The sequence below is a fragment of the Passer montanus genome, unplaced genomic scaffold (assembly GCF_014805655.1).
Source record: "Passer montanus isolate IOZ18808 unplaced genomic scaffold, ASM1480565v1 scaffold8, whole genome shotgun sequence".
Classification (NCBI taxonomy): Eukaryota; Metazoa; Chordata; class Aves; order Passeriformes; family Passeridae; genus Passer; species Passer montanus.
Window position 1 is genome coordinate 14075709 of NW_024373256.1, and position 15945 is coordinate 14091653.

At 48.0% G+C, this 15945-nt stretch overlaps 1 protein-coding gene across 2 annotated transcripts in view; it reads right to left on the reverse strand.

Moving 5' to 3' along the window:
* Positions 1-6892: 6892 nt before the first annotated feature.
* The window catches only part of ADCY9 (adenylate cyclase 9), an 83013-nt gene continuing 73960 nt past the window's right edge, over positions 6893-15945 (reverse strand). For both annotated transcript variants that reach the window (XM_039731991.1, XM_039731990.1), the window contains 2 exons: positions 14634-14675; positions 6893-9011 (listed from right to left, as the gene is read on the reverse strand). In XM_039731991.1, the coding sequence (XP_039587925.1) occupies positions 7826-9011; positions 14634-14675 (1228 nt within the window). In that variant the 3' untranslated portion in view covers positions 6893-7825. The remainder of the gene's footprint in view (positions 9012-14633; positions 14676-15945) is intronic.

A 15945-nucleotide genomic window follows, 5' to 3' on the forward strand; every position in this document is an offset into this window, starting at 1 on the left:
TGTGAGCAAATCAAACCAACAGGCTGGAGGGAAGGTGCACTTACCAAGGTGTCCATGGCCTGGCTGCATGGAGCAGGCAGCAGCCCAGGAGCAAAGGTCCCCAGAGCCTGGGGACAGCTCGGCTGCTGGAGCTGCTGCTGCCCAGGCACCACTACGGGACCTGCAGGGCAGCTCCTGCCCTGGGCTGCAGCCATGGCACATCCAGCTCCTTCCCAACTGACCCCCCTTCCCCATCACTGACATCCCTGCCTTGTCCCCCTCAGTGCTGGAAGGACCAAAGGGTAAGAAAGGAGGAATCCAGGCCCTGCCACCAGCAAAGACAACGTTTGATGCTAAGTTAAGAATACTGTTTCAAGGAAAGAAGGAGCTTTCCTCAGCAATTGAACACCTAAAGCTGGGACTGGCAGTGAGGTGACTTTCCTGAGAGCACACAGGGGAGATTGTGTTTTATCTGTTCCTGGGGAACTGGGTGAGGGTGGCCAAGGTCCTTCTCATCTTTGGACACTGCTGCTGCCTCCCTGCAAACCAGAGACACCCACCATGGAGCAAGAAAAATTCCCAAATGCTCAGCCCAGCCTCAGAACTGTGTTTCTTGTCTCAGCAGATGTTGCAGTTGTTAAGGCTCTTGGCTTTAAAGAGTTTATTACTTTGGAAGTTTAAAGCTGTACTTGCAGGAGGGTGTAGCAGGTCTGTCTCAGCATAGGTATGATGTACCTCTGTCTCAGCATGGGCTCTGAAACCAGAAGCAGTGAAATGGGGAGAGGCTCACTGGTAACCATGGGCTCCTGGAACATCTGCTGGTGCCAGTGGGACCATGCCAGTACTGTGCAGTGGCCAAACACAGAGCAGAGCTGGCAGTGCTGCCACCCCCTCCTCTGGACATGATGGAGTGGTTCATCCAGTACTGCAAATAAACCCTAACACTGCTCTGGGCTCACCTGGAAAAGGAAAAGCTTCAGAGTCACTGAAGAGGCATTTCCCTTGGGCACTCCCACAGATGGACCACATGCTGTGTCCTTCCCTGCCCTGAGCTGCATCTGTCAGCACAAATCAATACAAACCATCTTCAGTTCCAAAGATGGAGTGCATTAAGATAGAAACAAGTGAAGACTTGAGTAACTGAGGGAGAAAAACGAGGAAAAACTTGAGAAAGTCACTTTGATTCATCTGAAGGAGGATTTGAGAATTGGTGGCCAAATCAGTGACATGCAAGTGGTGGCACTGGCTGACACCACACATCCAGCAATGAGCTGGATGAAAATTGGTCAGAGCATCACCCATGAGAGTGGGAACTTAAACTTGTACCAACTGTTCCCAGCCAGGACCTTCTCTGCAGTTCTTCAATTCAGTGAACGCTGCAGTTTCTGGACATTAAAATCCATTACAGGCATGGAGATGCCCCCAGGGCTGGAGCCCCTCTGGAGCCAGGCTGGCAGAGCTGGGGGTGCTCACCTGCAGAGGAGAAGGCTCCAGGGACACCTCAGAGCCCCTGCCAGGGCCTAAAGGGGCTCCAGGAGAGCTGCAGAGGGACTGGGGACAAGGCATGGAGGGACAGGACACAGGGAATGGCTCCCACTGCCAGAGGGCAGGGCTGGATGGGATATTGGGAATTGGGAATTGTTCCCTGTGAGGGTGGGCAGGCCCTGGCACAGGGTGCCCAGAGCAGCTGTGGCTGCCCCTGGATCCCTGGCAGTGCCCAAGGCCAGGCTGGGCAGAGCTTGAAGCACCCTGGGACAGTGGGAGGTGTCCCTGCCATGGCAGGGGTGGCACTGGAGGGGCTTTGAGGTCCCTTCCAACCCAAACCATTCTGGGATTCTGTGCAGTTGCTGCAGTGAGCCAGAGAACAGGGAGAGAATGGAGCAAACCACACCAAGGCTGGGACAGGAGATGCTGACAGTGGCCTGGGGCCACTCCAGAAGTGTGAAACACCCAGGGCTGCTGTGCCAGCCACCGATGTGCAGGGTGGGACAGCTCCTGAGGAGGATGTTGAGCTCCACCCCGAGCAGGTGAGCTCCTGCCTCCAGCTCCTGGCCAGCCTCAGGCTGGCACCTGGGTCAGGGCAGCAAATGTTTAGCAGCTACAGTAAGGAACCAGGGGAAAAAAAAGGCTTTAAATATCTCCCACCAATCTGTTTTGTCCAAACTAATCTTCTTTCTCCCAAGCCAATATTGACTCCCAAAGGCAAGGAGCAAACAGTTCTGTATGTGTTGTACAGCCCAGCCCCTGTCAGGGCTGAGACACAAGTTCAGTTCACATCAGAAACACTTGAAAGACATTTTATACAAAATGTTTGTTGTTTTTTTTCTTTTTTTACCAAAGCACCTCAAACCTCCTTCCCATGGCACCCTCAAACTGCACCACTGTCAAGGGTTTTTTTTTCTTTTTTTACCAGAGCTTTACCCAGTGTCTGCAAAGCACCTCAAACCTCCTTCCCATGGCACCCTCAAACTGCACCACTGTCAAGACAAGACACACTCCACCCATTTTATTTTCTCCTTTAACTTCTACAGAGCCTGTTGTTTCATTTTAAACAAACTCTTTAAGTAAGACAAAGGCAATAAGCTCCTGCTGTCTGACTTTCACCAATAAGCTCTCTGTACAGAGTTCAGGGGGTGCTGTTAATGCAGATTTTAATAAAATCAGCCCATTTTAAGGCTCTCTGGTTCCCAGCCTCCAGAAAACAAGAACAGCTTGGGAAGCTGAGGCTCTGCTTCTCACCTGAGACTCCTGCACAGCACTCCTGGACATGCAGACAGCCCCTGAAAGCAGCCAGCAGCTCGTTCCTCATTCCCTTCTCCTTGTGTCCCCAGTTCCACACCTGGAAGCACCTTATCTTATGGAGCCAAAGCATGAACTGAGTCCCAGCTGCAGCTCTGAACTGACACCTTCACACCACGGCAGCACCCAGCAGCTCCAGGGCCTGCAGGAATGTGAGTAATGGTCACTAATTCTGACTTCTTTATAGGATTTTGCACGATCCCACTGCCACTGCCTGCACAGTTCAGTCTCAGCAACAGCAAAGATTAATTCAAGTTTTACCCCAGGAAGCAAACCAAGGACAGCTACAGCCTGCAGAGAGACCTCAAAAGGAGAAAAACATTGGAGCAAATGACTTGGCTGCCCAAACTGACATTCCACAAGCAGGCAGTAAAGTCTCAGCAGTACTCTGAGCCTTCAGCTGGCTCTTCACTGCTGCCTGGCCACTGAGATGGCAGTGCCATGGCATGGGGTCACCCCTGCACCTCCACCTTGACTGTCCCCACATGCAAATTGTTCTGTTCTTAAAGCTAAACCATCCCTCTGGCATTTTCAGTAACTGGAAAAATCACATCAATGAACAACTGCATTTTTAAATTTAATTCTTAAATTGTGACTGTCCCCACATGCAAATCATTCTGTTCTTACAGCTAAACCATCCCTCTGGCATTTTCAGTAACTGGAAAAATCACATCAATGAACAACTGCATTTTTAAATTTAATTCTTAAATTCAGCTGCAGGAACCTCTTCTGTATCTTCTGTCACCACCATGAGGAGGAAGATGCAGCTGTGACCAGGCAAAATGGACCAAGGCATCAGAGCAAACACAATCTGCCCTTTCCTCAGGACACAGGGAGGCAGCAGCAGCAGCAGCAGCACCCAGAGCCGAGAGCTCAGCTCAGGTGCTGCCATGCAGTGAGGAAGACACAGGTTCCCAAAGGAGAGGAGCAGAGAGGCAACAGCCACCTGTGTGTCCCATCCAGATGGAGAGAATGAGACCACAGCAGGGAGGAAGGGAGAAAAGAGGCTCTTGAAACTTGGCACAACCTCCCCAAGCCAAGGTGAAGATTTAAACAGCCAAAGGCATTACAGCCAACCTCAGGCACCCTCAGCCTCTTGAGATGCTGTGATGTGAATTAACTGCTCCCTTGCAACACCTTTTGCTGCATTCAGACTGAAAGTTTCAGAAACAGGTCAGAGCTAGCAATTTTAAAATGCCAGAAACCCTAAAAACTTGGCCTTTTACTCAGGAATAAGCTCCTCTTTAGCTAAAGCTGCTATGGGCACAGGCTGCTCCCTTCAATTTTGCTCTGGCCACCTCCTTTCTGTGTTTTAGCCCTAGACTATCCAAATACTTATGTTTTGTGAAAAGTCTTTGGGGAACCCTCCCTTTCCTGCCCTAATTCTGTCACTCCTGGGACACAGCAGAAGCTGCAGCCAGGTTGTGGCACTGTCTCACTCTGCTCATTCTGCTCCCCTAAGGGGAATGGCCCCAAATCCTGGCAGTAACAGCAAATCCATCCTTCTCAAAACCCTGATGCCAGAAGTTAATCACTGGGAATGCCATTTACCTGGCTCTCACTGAGAAATCTCACAGGAGCAGCAGGGAGGAAAAAGTATGTTGGTGTGTCAGCAGCAGATGAAGACCTCACTGGTGACAGAGTTCTGAGCACTCCTTGTCACTCTGCACCCCAGCAGGTGCTGCAAGTGGCAGAAGGCAACGTGGGGCTCACAAACACTCAGCAACCTCCCCGGTGCCCTTCTCTGGATCATTTTTAAATCACTGTCATTAAACCACCCTAAAGATTGAAGGCAGGCATGGATTGTCCTTGTGGAATAAACCCCTGGGGATCCAGCCAACCCCCCACGTTCACTGCCAGCTCTGCTGGCACCAACAGCACCCACAGCACAGGCATTTTAATGGAGTGAACTTTGCCTGTGGCCTCCCACCAGCACACGTGTCAGGAACTCTGCAGCAGAGCCACACAACACTGCTAGAAACGCCTCCAGAGTCATTTTTGTGTCAGGATAAATCTTCAAGAGTGTCAGGGGAGGTGTGAAGGTTCAGCTCACACTGGTTTACAACACAAACAGGTATCTCTTTGCACCTGGAAAACCTCCCCCTCCAAACCATCCATTGAGAACTGAACTTCTTGATTTGGTTACTACCCTGCATTGAAGAGATTTAAGCCCTGGCAGCCCCAGCTGTGGAATTTTGCTGCTGTCCTGGCACTGAGCAAACGGGGCACCACTGGTCACCCAGCAGGAGTCTCCTCCCAATCCCGAGTTAAGGCAGAGAACCATCACTGGCAGCCCCCAGAGCAGACAACAGCCCTTGATTTCTGAATCCACCAGTGCTGCTGTCCTCAGTGCCTTTATTTGCTTAGTGCCAGCAAAGAGAGGCCCTGGTGGGTTTGGAGTTTGGCATTTGGACGTTCCCATAAATCAGTGATCCCACAGCCCCACACCACAGCACCATGGGAGCCCTGTGTACTTTACAGGCTGGAGGAGAAGGATTCTGCATCCTGAACAAAGCAGAGGAAGGTGGTTGGGGCCTGGGGTTCCATTCCAGCACCTTCTCCTTTTGGGTTTGAGCACAGGTTGCCAACCCCTCCTGGTGCAGGGCTGGGCTGCTGGAGGTTTGGTTATTGTGCTGAAGGAGCCAGAATGTCCTGGCTGAGCAGGGAGAGAGCAAGGACGGCAGGGTCTGTAAAACTGGGAGGAAGAAGTGTCAGGGAGAAAGGCTGGAACAACTCTAAGATAATAACACAACACTGGAAGGCATGTAAACAACTCTGGATCATGTTAGCTCCTTGACTGGAGGAAAAGGAATACTGACACACCTTAACTGAACCAAGAACCCTAACAATGGTTTCAGGAACACATTCTTCAGATGCAAGAGGTATTTGCAGAATTACTACCTGAAAGTTGGAAGTGCAACCCACTATGGGGAGGGGGAAGTTGTAACCTAGGGAGTAGGAAGCTGCTGGAATACTGCCCTCAAAACCACCTCACATTGCTGCTAACAGCAGCTGTGGCACAGGGATTTTGGGGTGAGGATCCCCTGGTTTGTTGTGTGCTGGCAGATTGAGTGAGGAAGATGAATTCTGAGCAGCTTTCCTATCAAATGGAATACTGGCATGGATAAACAGCAGCTTTGCAGGACCTGTGCAGAGTTCTGTTTAACTGAGATCCAGAAATCCCAGACTCACATCTCAGAAAGGCTTCAGAGGCTCCATGCCAACTGTGGAGTGGAGATGGATCTCCATCAGCTGAACAGGAACACCACAATGGATATATTTATTACTCATACCCCAAAATCACATGGGGATGAGAGGAAGAATCAATACATTCTGAGTGGAGTTCAGATGGAAAGAGCCCCCAGCTCCCATCGGCAGCCAGTGCAGCACTGCCTTTCCCCAGCTCTTCCCTGCCTGATCAACTTGTTTAGGGAACAAAAATCCTTTCCTTGATTTGGTGTCAGAGGGAGTTGGGTGAACTAGAACAGTTAAATGGTCAATATGATCCCCAGCAGGGCACCAAACGCCAGGGAGGGAGGTGGTGGAAGCATGCAGAGGGCAGACTGGCACAGCCTAAGCCCCCAGTGCCAGAGCTCCCTCTGTGCAAGCAGCTCCTGCAGCCTCTGCTCCCAGGGACCTGCACGGAGCTGTCCCCAGGACTGGGAAATCATTGTGCTTCTCAGCTCACTACAAGGACTCTGTCCCTATTCCTGCTTCCAGCAGCAGGAAGGGAGCATTCTAATTTCCTCCCTGCTGCAAAAGCACAGTGTGAGTGTGTGTGAGTGTGTGTGAGTGTGTGTGAGTGTGTGTGTGTGTGTGTGTGTGTAAAAATCCTGAAAAATGTTGTGCAGCACCATTGGTTCAGTGCAGAGGGAAGCTGGGATACTCAACTGTGTTTGGTGGCTTCCGAAGCATCGCCAGCTTGGAACCAAATATTGCCTAAGGTAACATCCTCACAGTGGTTGGTAGTTCAGAGAGGCTCAAGCACTGTCTTATTACTCCCATTAAACCCATGAACAATTCATCTCTCCCGGTCCCTTCCGCACACGAAAATTCCCAAACAAAATTAAAAAAACCCCCAAAAAACCAAACAGGAATAAAATAAATAAATAAATAAAGGCATTCCCAAAACATTTATTTTGCTTCTCTCTTTGTCTCTCTCCAGTCAGCTCAGAGACACCAATGTCACCTACCTTCACCCACTGAGCTGCGTAGGGAGCGGGAGCCCTGAGCTGCAGCACTCCCGTGGTCTCTCCTGCTCCTGGAAAGCTGTCCCCAGAGCTGGCACTGTCCCAACCCTCCTTCCACTGCCACGGACCAGTAACTCATTGGCTATATGGGAAAGAAGTGTATCCAAAGCACACGATGGCACATGGAGGCTGCAGAAAGCATCGGGAAAGGAGAACAGAAGGGCAGCAGCTCTTCCTCCTGCCCTAACTAAAGGCTGAGCCACGGCACAAGTCCCCCTCCAGCCCACCCCAAGGGGGTCACCCCCCGCCCAGACATTCTTGTGGTGCATTACTGGCACTTTATAGCAGTCTCATATGGTAGATACATGCACATGTCTGTGTGTTACATACAAAAGGTCTGATAACAGTAAAACATTGTTCCGAGAGATATAAAAAACCCAAGGAGTTGCATTAGCCAAAAAAAGTGTTTTGTGAGAAACAACAATAAAAATGATATAACCACAGCTTTTCTTTTCTTTAAAATTAGATAAATACCCAAAGCTATGATTTCACTTGGGGCCTCTGTACCTTGACAGGGAGTCCAATGGAGTATATCTGAAGGCACTTAATATCCTCTACTCAGCTGTAAGATGGTTGCACAGGGAGCTGGGGAGCTTGGGGTGTGGTTTGGGGCATGGAGGAGAGAGATGGATGAAAACAAGCCCTGAAGAGCCATGATCCACACAGCCCCAGGTCCGAAATGAACACAAACGTACAACCCAGGTGTGGAGAAGGTCTCTCTTGGAAAAGAAAACTGCCAATTGCAAAAGTCTGTGTGTTTCTATGGACAGAGCACTTCATGCAACTCTGACAGTTCATCATACACTCTTAGAGATATTTAGCTTTGTCAGTTCATTGACCTCCTCAGTCCCCTCCTCACAGTCATCCTTTTCCACGGCTTGGCCAAACCTGCACCTCTCCTCTGCCTTCGCCGCGTCTTTCTGGAGCTTCTTGGCGGAAGGAAGGATGTCCTTGGCTTCTGAGCTATCTGTGCCATGGGCTATCTTATCAGAATTCTGTACAGAAGGCACCAGGTTGGCAATCTCATCCGTCGGAGACCGCCCGATGCTGCCATCCACTTGAACCCGAATGTCTGGAGAGATGGACAACTGGTGATGGGGCACGATGCCGTTGTCCATGCACTTGGGGTAAAGGTAGGTCTTCATCTGACCCTTGCCCTTCACATTGACCGTCCCCCTGTAGTCAAAGTCATACCCCATCTTGCTGAGGATGCGGTAGCTCTCCTCACTCACCTGGATGCGGCACTCGACGCCGGTGGTGTCCATCCTGCTCGCGATGTTCACGGTGTCCCCCCAGATGTCATACAGGAGCTTGGTGGTGCCGATGACCCCGGCCGTGAGGGGGCCGTGGTTAAAGCCGATCCGGAGTTTGAAGTTAAACCACAGCATGTTGTTGTTGAAGTCGTCCACCACCCGCATCATTTCTTTGGCAAATTCAAAAAGGGTCTGCAGGTGCCCGTGGGGGTGGCTGCTGTCCTGGCACTGCGAGGTGTTCAGCCCCGACGCCGCCATGTAGGTGGCCCCGATGGTTTTGATCTTCTCGATGCTGCTGTAGTGGGGTTTGCTCAGCAGCTCATCGAAGTCCCCGATGAGCTCGTTCAGGACTCGGTAGCACTCCTTGCCACCCTCGTAGTTCTCCTCGTAGAACTCGCTGAAGTTCACGATGCTGGCAAAGATCACCCCGCCGCTGTCGTGGTTTTTGGAGTAGCTCTGGGACACCTTCAGCTGCTCGGCCACGTGGTAGGGGATGATGTTCCTGAGCAGCCAGTCAGCCTGATCCCTCATGCTCTGGATCTTGGTGCGGTGCAGGTCGGCCTCCACGTCGCCGTGGTAGTGCAGGCGGTAGCTGACCTCGAACTCGCGGTTGAGGAACCAGACGAGCAGGAGCAGCAGGAAGGACACCAGGACCACCTCCTGGCCGAGGAGCTCCGCCGGCCGCCGCGCCTCGCTCGGCGCCGAGCTGTTGCACGGGCTCTTTCTGGAGCTGCACAGAGGGGAGAACACACAGGTGCATTTAACTCAGGGCACTGCCAGCCCTGCCCCACGGCTAGAAATGCTGGAAAAGGAAGTGTGGGAAATACATACTAAATTATAAAATATCCATTGAGAACTCCATCTGCTGATAAGGAAACACCAAAGAATTAATTGAATTCTTAAACTCACCAAGTACTTCCTTAAACCCACCAGTATTTCCTTATCATCATGTTCAGTGGCACAGCCCAATCCTGTTTTAAGGACTTCAAGAAGGAAACAGTTATTATGATATCTAAATATATAGCTAAAAACACTGCATGTAAAAATGTACCTGTGTGTGTGTTTAGGTATCTGAGTGCACTGAGTGTCTCTACGTGGGGGTGTCTGTGAGTTTTGTGGAATTTAGCTGGTTTTGTATTTTTTATGACCTCCAGTATTCAGAACCAGCTGCTTTACACTCCTGTGGTTTCCCTTGTGTCCTCACCAAGGACCAGGAACCTTTGCCACGTGCCTTTAATGCTACACACGAAGGGTTTGGGAGAAGATAACCCTGTAAAAGACACATTGTGGAGAACCCCATGGCAGGGGGTTGGAACCTCATGAGCTTTAAGATCCTTCTGACCCAGCCCAGTCTGGGGTTCTATGAACTGCATGGAAGGGGGGAACATGGCTGTGCTGACATCTTTTCTATGATAAAATCACTTCAGCTTTTCATGGCGGAGACAGAAAGTTTCTCCAAGTGCCAAGATTACATAAAATAATCAAAAATTCCTGTCTGCCATAGATTGGGAGCAATACTTCAGATCCTTTCGACAGTTCACTGCCTGCCTGAGCAGATCATGAGGTGCTGATGGAGCATCTGCCAGTGCCAAACCACCCTGAACGAGGAGACATCTGCACTCTCCAATCTCAACTTTCTGCAGAGATGCAAAGACACAAACTGAATCTGAGAAGGCCCCACCTATGCACTCCCAGAAGCGAAGGCTGAACGCAGACAGCTTGGCATGCAGTCATTTCTGCAGGGATCCAACTGCATTTTTTGGATAAAATGATGCCAAAGCTTGAGATTTGATATGAGAAGACATGCGCTGAAGTTTTTTGAGCTAAGAGATGGTTTGAAAAGGGAAAGCATCACATCAACCTTTCTCCTGGAGAGCCAGAAAGGAATCCATGCTCAGCACCTGCCTGCATTTCTCTGGGAAGGCAGGAAGGGATTAAAACTCAGCACAACTGGAGCCACAGCTCAAGAAGAGAAGGCTGAATTTGTTACTGTAACATACGAAAACATTCCTGAGTTAATTTTGTTGCTTCATGTCCATGGGGGACAGGTTTTCACTTTGGATATATTTCAGAACTGAACTTTATTACAGGCACAGTTTTTTTTTCCTGAGTTTCATTCTCAAATACTTGATTGACAGGGAAGTGTGATGAAACAAAACCACAGCACAGCTGTGAGACAGATGAACATGCCCCATATCCAAAAACATTTCTCTGTGCCATAGTCTTTGTATCTGTTCCCTTTTTTACAGAAATCATATGGGGAAAAAAGTTTCTGGTGAGTGAAATATTTTCAATACAGAGTGCAGGCTGAATTTCAGATGAAAGACAGGACAGATTACATTGAAAATTACTTCTTTTGTTTTCTACCACAAATATACTTCTCTCAGGAGAAGTGAAGGTGTATTCATTTTACTCCCTCTTCACAAGGGGACCATGAAAGGAGATGTCCCAACTGAAAGCAGAGCCCCACCATCAGGTTCCTTGCTGTACCAAGACACTCCTTCCTCCCTGATGCTCAACAGAACCTCTGTTGTGAACCTGTTTATTCCCTCCCTTGAAAGACAAGTCAGAGACAAAGACATGGTTTAGTGGTGGCCTTGGCTGGGTTGATGGCTGGACTTGATGACCCTTGTTGGTCCCTTTTATTCTATGATTCCCTGATCTTGGAGGTCTTTTCCAGCCTCAATGATTCCATAATTAATGACCAGAAGGGAACAATTCCTGAAATACAATCCCTGCTAATCCCCCTATTTTGGAGGTGACAAAATGCCCTTCCAACTTGATGGGCTAATAAAACAAAATGATGTAGGTAAGAGAAAAGATCCTGGAAAGTAAGAAGAGGAAGTGAGGAAGGAATCTGGATTAAGGAGCACAATTCAGGCTCCTCTCTGAATCTGAGTTCATTATTTCACATAACTTGTGGGCAGAGATCTGTGAAAGGATCTGAGCAGTGACTCTGTTACTGCTCTGGGAGTAAGAGTTTGATCCAGATAATCCCCTCTAACATCAGACATTCCTGCCACAGGGATTTATTTAAGCCATTAAGGGCTTTTTATTTACAGTTTGCTGTACAAAACAGTCCCCAAGTACTTTAACTCCTCTGCAGTGGATGAGGTGAGCACCACAAACATTGTGTGAGGAGCAGAAGAAGGCAGGATCTGCCTTCAGGGAAGGAGCTGCTGCCTCCCACTCCCCATTCCTGGAGCTCTCCTTGATCTGCTCAGCCTGGCTGCAGCCCTGGGATGTGATCACTGTGCACTGACCTCCTGCCATGAATGGGGATGGGGTGGGATCCCTTCTCCAGAGCAGGTCATTTTTATCCCATTGTGGATCAGTATGGAAAGCCCTGATCCCTGAAGGAGAGAGCAACTGCATCAGCCTCATCTGGAACTGCAGCCTGAGGATGTTGCAGTGAGCAGGACACAGCACCTACAGGGCTGTAAATCACCTGAATCACTTCTCCCAGGCAGCAGCCATGACCTGGCCTTTGGAACAAAAAGAAAAACTCTCCCACACCTCCAACAGAAAGAATCAACCCCCCTACCCAATCTTTCTCAAGTCTACTTTTTATGAGGCGCTGCAGCAGAAAACTGATATAAAAATCATTCAAATTGAGATCTTGAGCTGACAGTGTTTCTTTAACTCAAACTGGTGAAATGCTGCCTGGCACAGCCCCCTCACTATTAACTTGGCACCTCCATCCAGGCTGTGAACACGGAACAAGTGAGACTCCAGAGATAGAATCTCCTTTGGCTTGATCACAAATCATCAAGATAATGGTCTTCCACTTCCAGAGCTTTCTGGAAAGCCAGTTTGCTTCTGAGCCAGTAACCCCTGCTTGGATTTGGATATCTTGCTATATTGAAAGAGGATGCCTCTGCCTGCTAAATGTGAGAGAGGAATGCAGGGAGGAAAGGTGTGGAAAAGGGGATCAAACTGCTGCTGTCCATGGAAACATGCAGTGGATGCCTCCAAAGCTTCCCTGCAGCCAGGTGACTGCAGCCTCCACCCAAGTGGCCATTGCTGCTCCCCCTGAGCAGCCACCCTGGAAAGTGGCACATCCCACCTGCCCTGAGGTGAGGAAGGAATGAAAATGAGAAATGTTTCCTGCTTCAGAGAAAAAGCTCATGGTTGTGTCCTTTGGGCTGAAGACCTGGGCCGCCTGGAAAACAAGGGAAACTCCACGTTTGTATTTACAGCCAGTCCAGAGATGAACTCTGTGCTCAGGCTTCATTACCATTACAACTGTCTCTCTTCCCAGGCAACATTAATATTATCTCTATTCCTGATCAAGGAAAGGGAACAACCTCATTAAGGCAACACACAAGCTTGTCCAGTCCTCTTAGAACATGGGAAAACTTCAGTGCTGAGTGGGGTAAGCAAGGAATCTGATTTATGTAATTTTGGCAGAAAGCTGCAGTAAAAGATTTTGTTAGGCTAAGAGAGTTTCACCTTTTATTAGTCCATTACCAGAAAAAAGGGGAAATTCTGTACTCTAGAAATGTGGTATTGAATAATATATAGCATAAAAGCCCTAAAGAAAGAAGCCAAATTCTGTTTAATGGCAGAAACAGAACAGGATTAACTCCCAGTTCTCTCTCTTAACTTCCAATGTTTGTTAATGCCCAGGCTTGGGCAGGGTCAGGCCAGGGGAGCTGGACTGAAGGGCAGTGCTGAGCACAATCAGCACATGGGTCTCTTCCTCAGCTGAAGGAGCACAGACAACATCCTAATAAAAAATGAAAAATGAAGTTTAGAAATGTTTAACAGGTGACATATTTTGGTCACTGCCAAGCCAAGCCTTGTGAAGGAGGGAAAGCCTCACTCCAGAGCTGCTCACCAGAGACACCTCCATGGTTTGGTCCTCAGCAACGCTCACCTTCCCCTGCCATCAGTTAGAAGTTAGATATTTATGGAAGAAAAATATCTGCAGGAAAACAGTGCTTGACAGGTGATCTTTCCCAGATTTCTGTCACTGTGGGGAAGACCCAGTTGTCAAAGATTTAAGGAGGATGAATTATTGATCAGTGATTAGCAGCTGGCCAGGAGTTTTCTGAGCTGCTGGGGAAGAGGTTTGTAATTCTGAGCAGCACAAAAGCTTCACAAACAAAAAATAAGGATCCAAACTAAGGCTGATCCTAAGACACTATTGGAGTGATCAGCACACTGATGTTTACAAAAAAAAACCCCACACTAAAAAACCCCACCAAACCCAAAAGCCTCCTCTATTCTTTTGGCTTTAAATTTCCATTCTGGATTCAAGGAACTGCAATTCTGTTACAAAAAAAGAACTTTACTTAATCAAAACCAGGAAAAAGGAAAATCCTTGTAAGAAAAGCCAGAGCCCCCCAAACTCCAGCAGTGTAGGAAGTGCTGTCCTTGGTGAAGAAATACCCCAAGAAACCCAAAGCAACTCTGCTGCCATCCCTCTGTACTGAACCCCACGTGTTTTCTAAACTACCACAGCATTTGTGGAGATGAGAGTTATTAGAAAGGAATTTTGTTTTGACACATCCTTCCAGGACAAGCAACAAGCTCCTGAAAACCCCTTTTAAATGCATTACCAAAGTCACAGTTCAGTCAAACCCAGCATGGCCCAAATATTGCCCCCAAATTTGCAATGAGCAAACACACATTTGTCTAATAGCAAAAACCAGTAAAAACACTTCAAATGGTACTGTAAAAACTTGCAATAAACCCAAGAGAAACTCATCACTGAAATCACCAGGGTGAATCTTTAACAAACTTATTTTAAGGGGCCATTAATTACCCAGGAAGGGATTTTTGGTTGCTTTGAAAGGCTGCAGGCTAAAATTTCTTTTGCTCTCAATTTTATGACTCCCTGCCCAGGCAAGGTGACAGCCAGGCCCAGACTGTCACAGCCCATCCTGGCTGCACATCCAGCTTTGCCACAGGAAGCTCCTCTACACCAGGGAATTCTCACCTGCCCAGCTGTGAGAGCATCCAACTCCCACTGCTTCTGAAGGGTGCAAATCAGCCAAGGAAATCAAACAAACAGCTCGTGGTGGACAGATAATGCTCTAAAAACTGCTGCTACTGGAAAAACAGATGCTGTTTTAAATAGTTCCTCCATAGTTCTATTTCCTAGAAACCCAATTTAAGGAGAAAATATCATTACACAACTCTGTGACTGCAGCACCAGCCCTGATGAGTTTTGGTCATACCCAAGTAATCTGTAAAGGAAATTACACGAGGAGCTTAAACACAACTTGCTGAACCAATTTGTTGAATTCCCAAGTTATTACTGTGGATGCAAAGTTTTGCTACATGTAATTCACTGAAAATGTTTCTATCCCTGAATATAAAGATGGTAATTTTCTATAAAGCTTACCTAAAGTTCTGTGCCAAATCTAGATGAGGAGCTTCCATGGAGCTGAAATGAAAAGAACACTGATTTCAGAGGGAAAGCTAAAGCAATAAACAAACCATCCTACAGCATTCCAGACAGAATTTTCAACTTCCTTATTGCACAGACCAAGAACTGCACTGCAGACTTGATAACTGCACACAAACTTTGTCTGAACACGACTTATCTGCTGGGAAGAGAGAACCAGCCAGAGCTGCAAATCCCTGTAAAGGGAAACTGGAACTTTGTAATGCTTGGAACAAGTAATTGTTAAACAATCCCATCTTACCTGGAAATAGGGAAAAGCAATCCCAGAACTCTAAGACTCCATTATGCCTTCATCTTATGTGAGCACACAGCACAAATATTTTAAACATAAAACACAAAGAGACAAACCCCAACATTTCCAAACAAAAACCAAAACAAAAAAAAACCAACAAAAACCAAAAAACCCAAACCAAAACCAACAAAACAAACCAAACCACCCAAACCCAAAAAAACCTCCCAAATCCCCAAGATCCTAACACAGAACCTATGTTTTAAGATGCCATTAGAGAAAATAAGTAATTCAAGCACTTATTTACTTGTGTTACAATTTCTCTACTGCAATCAAGTAGCAAGAGAGGATCAAACTCTCAGGGAACTGGAAAAGGAAGTAGAAGTGCAGAATGGATCTGGCTGTGGGGCAGACAGGGCTGCAATTGCCACCATGACAAAAATATTATCAGAATCATGGTAAGAGATTAATAAAATATGATTATTAACAAACAGAAGGAATGGGTTTTCACTGACTGAACCTGTGTGACTCTTATTCAGGATCAGTTCTATCAATCACCTTTTCAGACCTGCAGTTGAACAGCTCGATTATTTGAAATACTTATTTTTGAGGGGTGAAATAACAACATATTCCAGGATTTCTGAACCTTGCCTATTAATGGGCCCTGCTGCTCACACCACAGGTGCAAATACACCATCATTAGTAACATTTATTAAGAGAATGGGGTTTTTCTTAATATTCACAGAGCTCCTTTAGCACTCAGCAAGAGCTGAGGCTGTGACCTGACACGACAGCAAGGTCTCCACCTCTCACCTTTGGAAGAGCCATTGCCAGTCCCTTAATAAAGCTGAAATGCAGGGAAATCCCCAATTCTGTGTCCTTCTCTCTGCACACAGTGCCAACACAGAGCTTGTCCAGGAGTGTATTCCATGACCCCCTTTAGCAGGAGCCCCCAGGGAGCTGCAGTGGGGAAGGAAGGAGCTCCAGGAGCCCCCAGGGAGCTGCAGTGGGGAAGGAAGG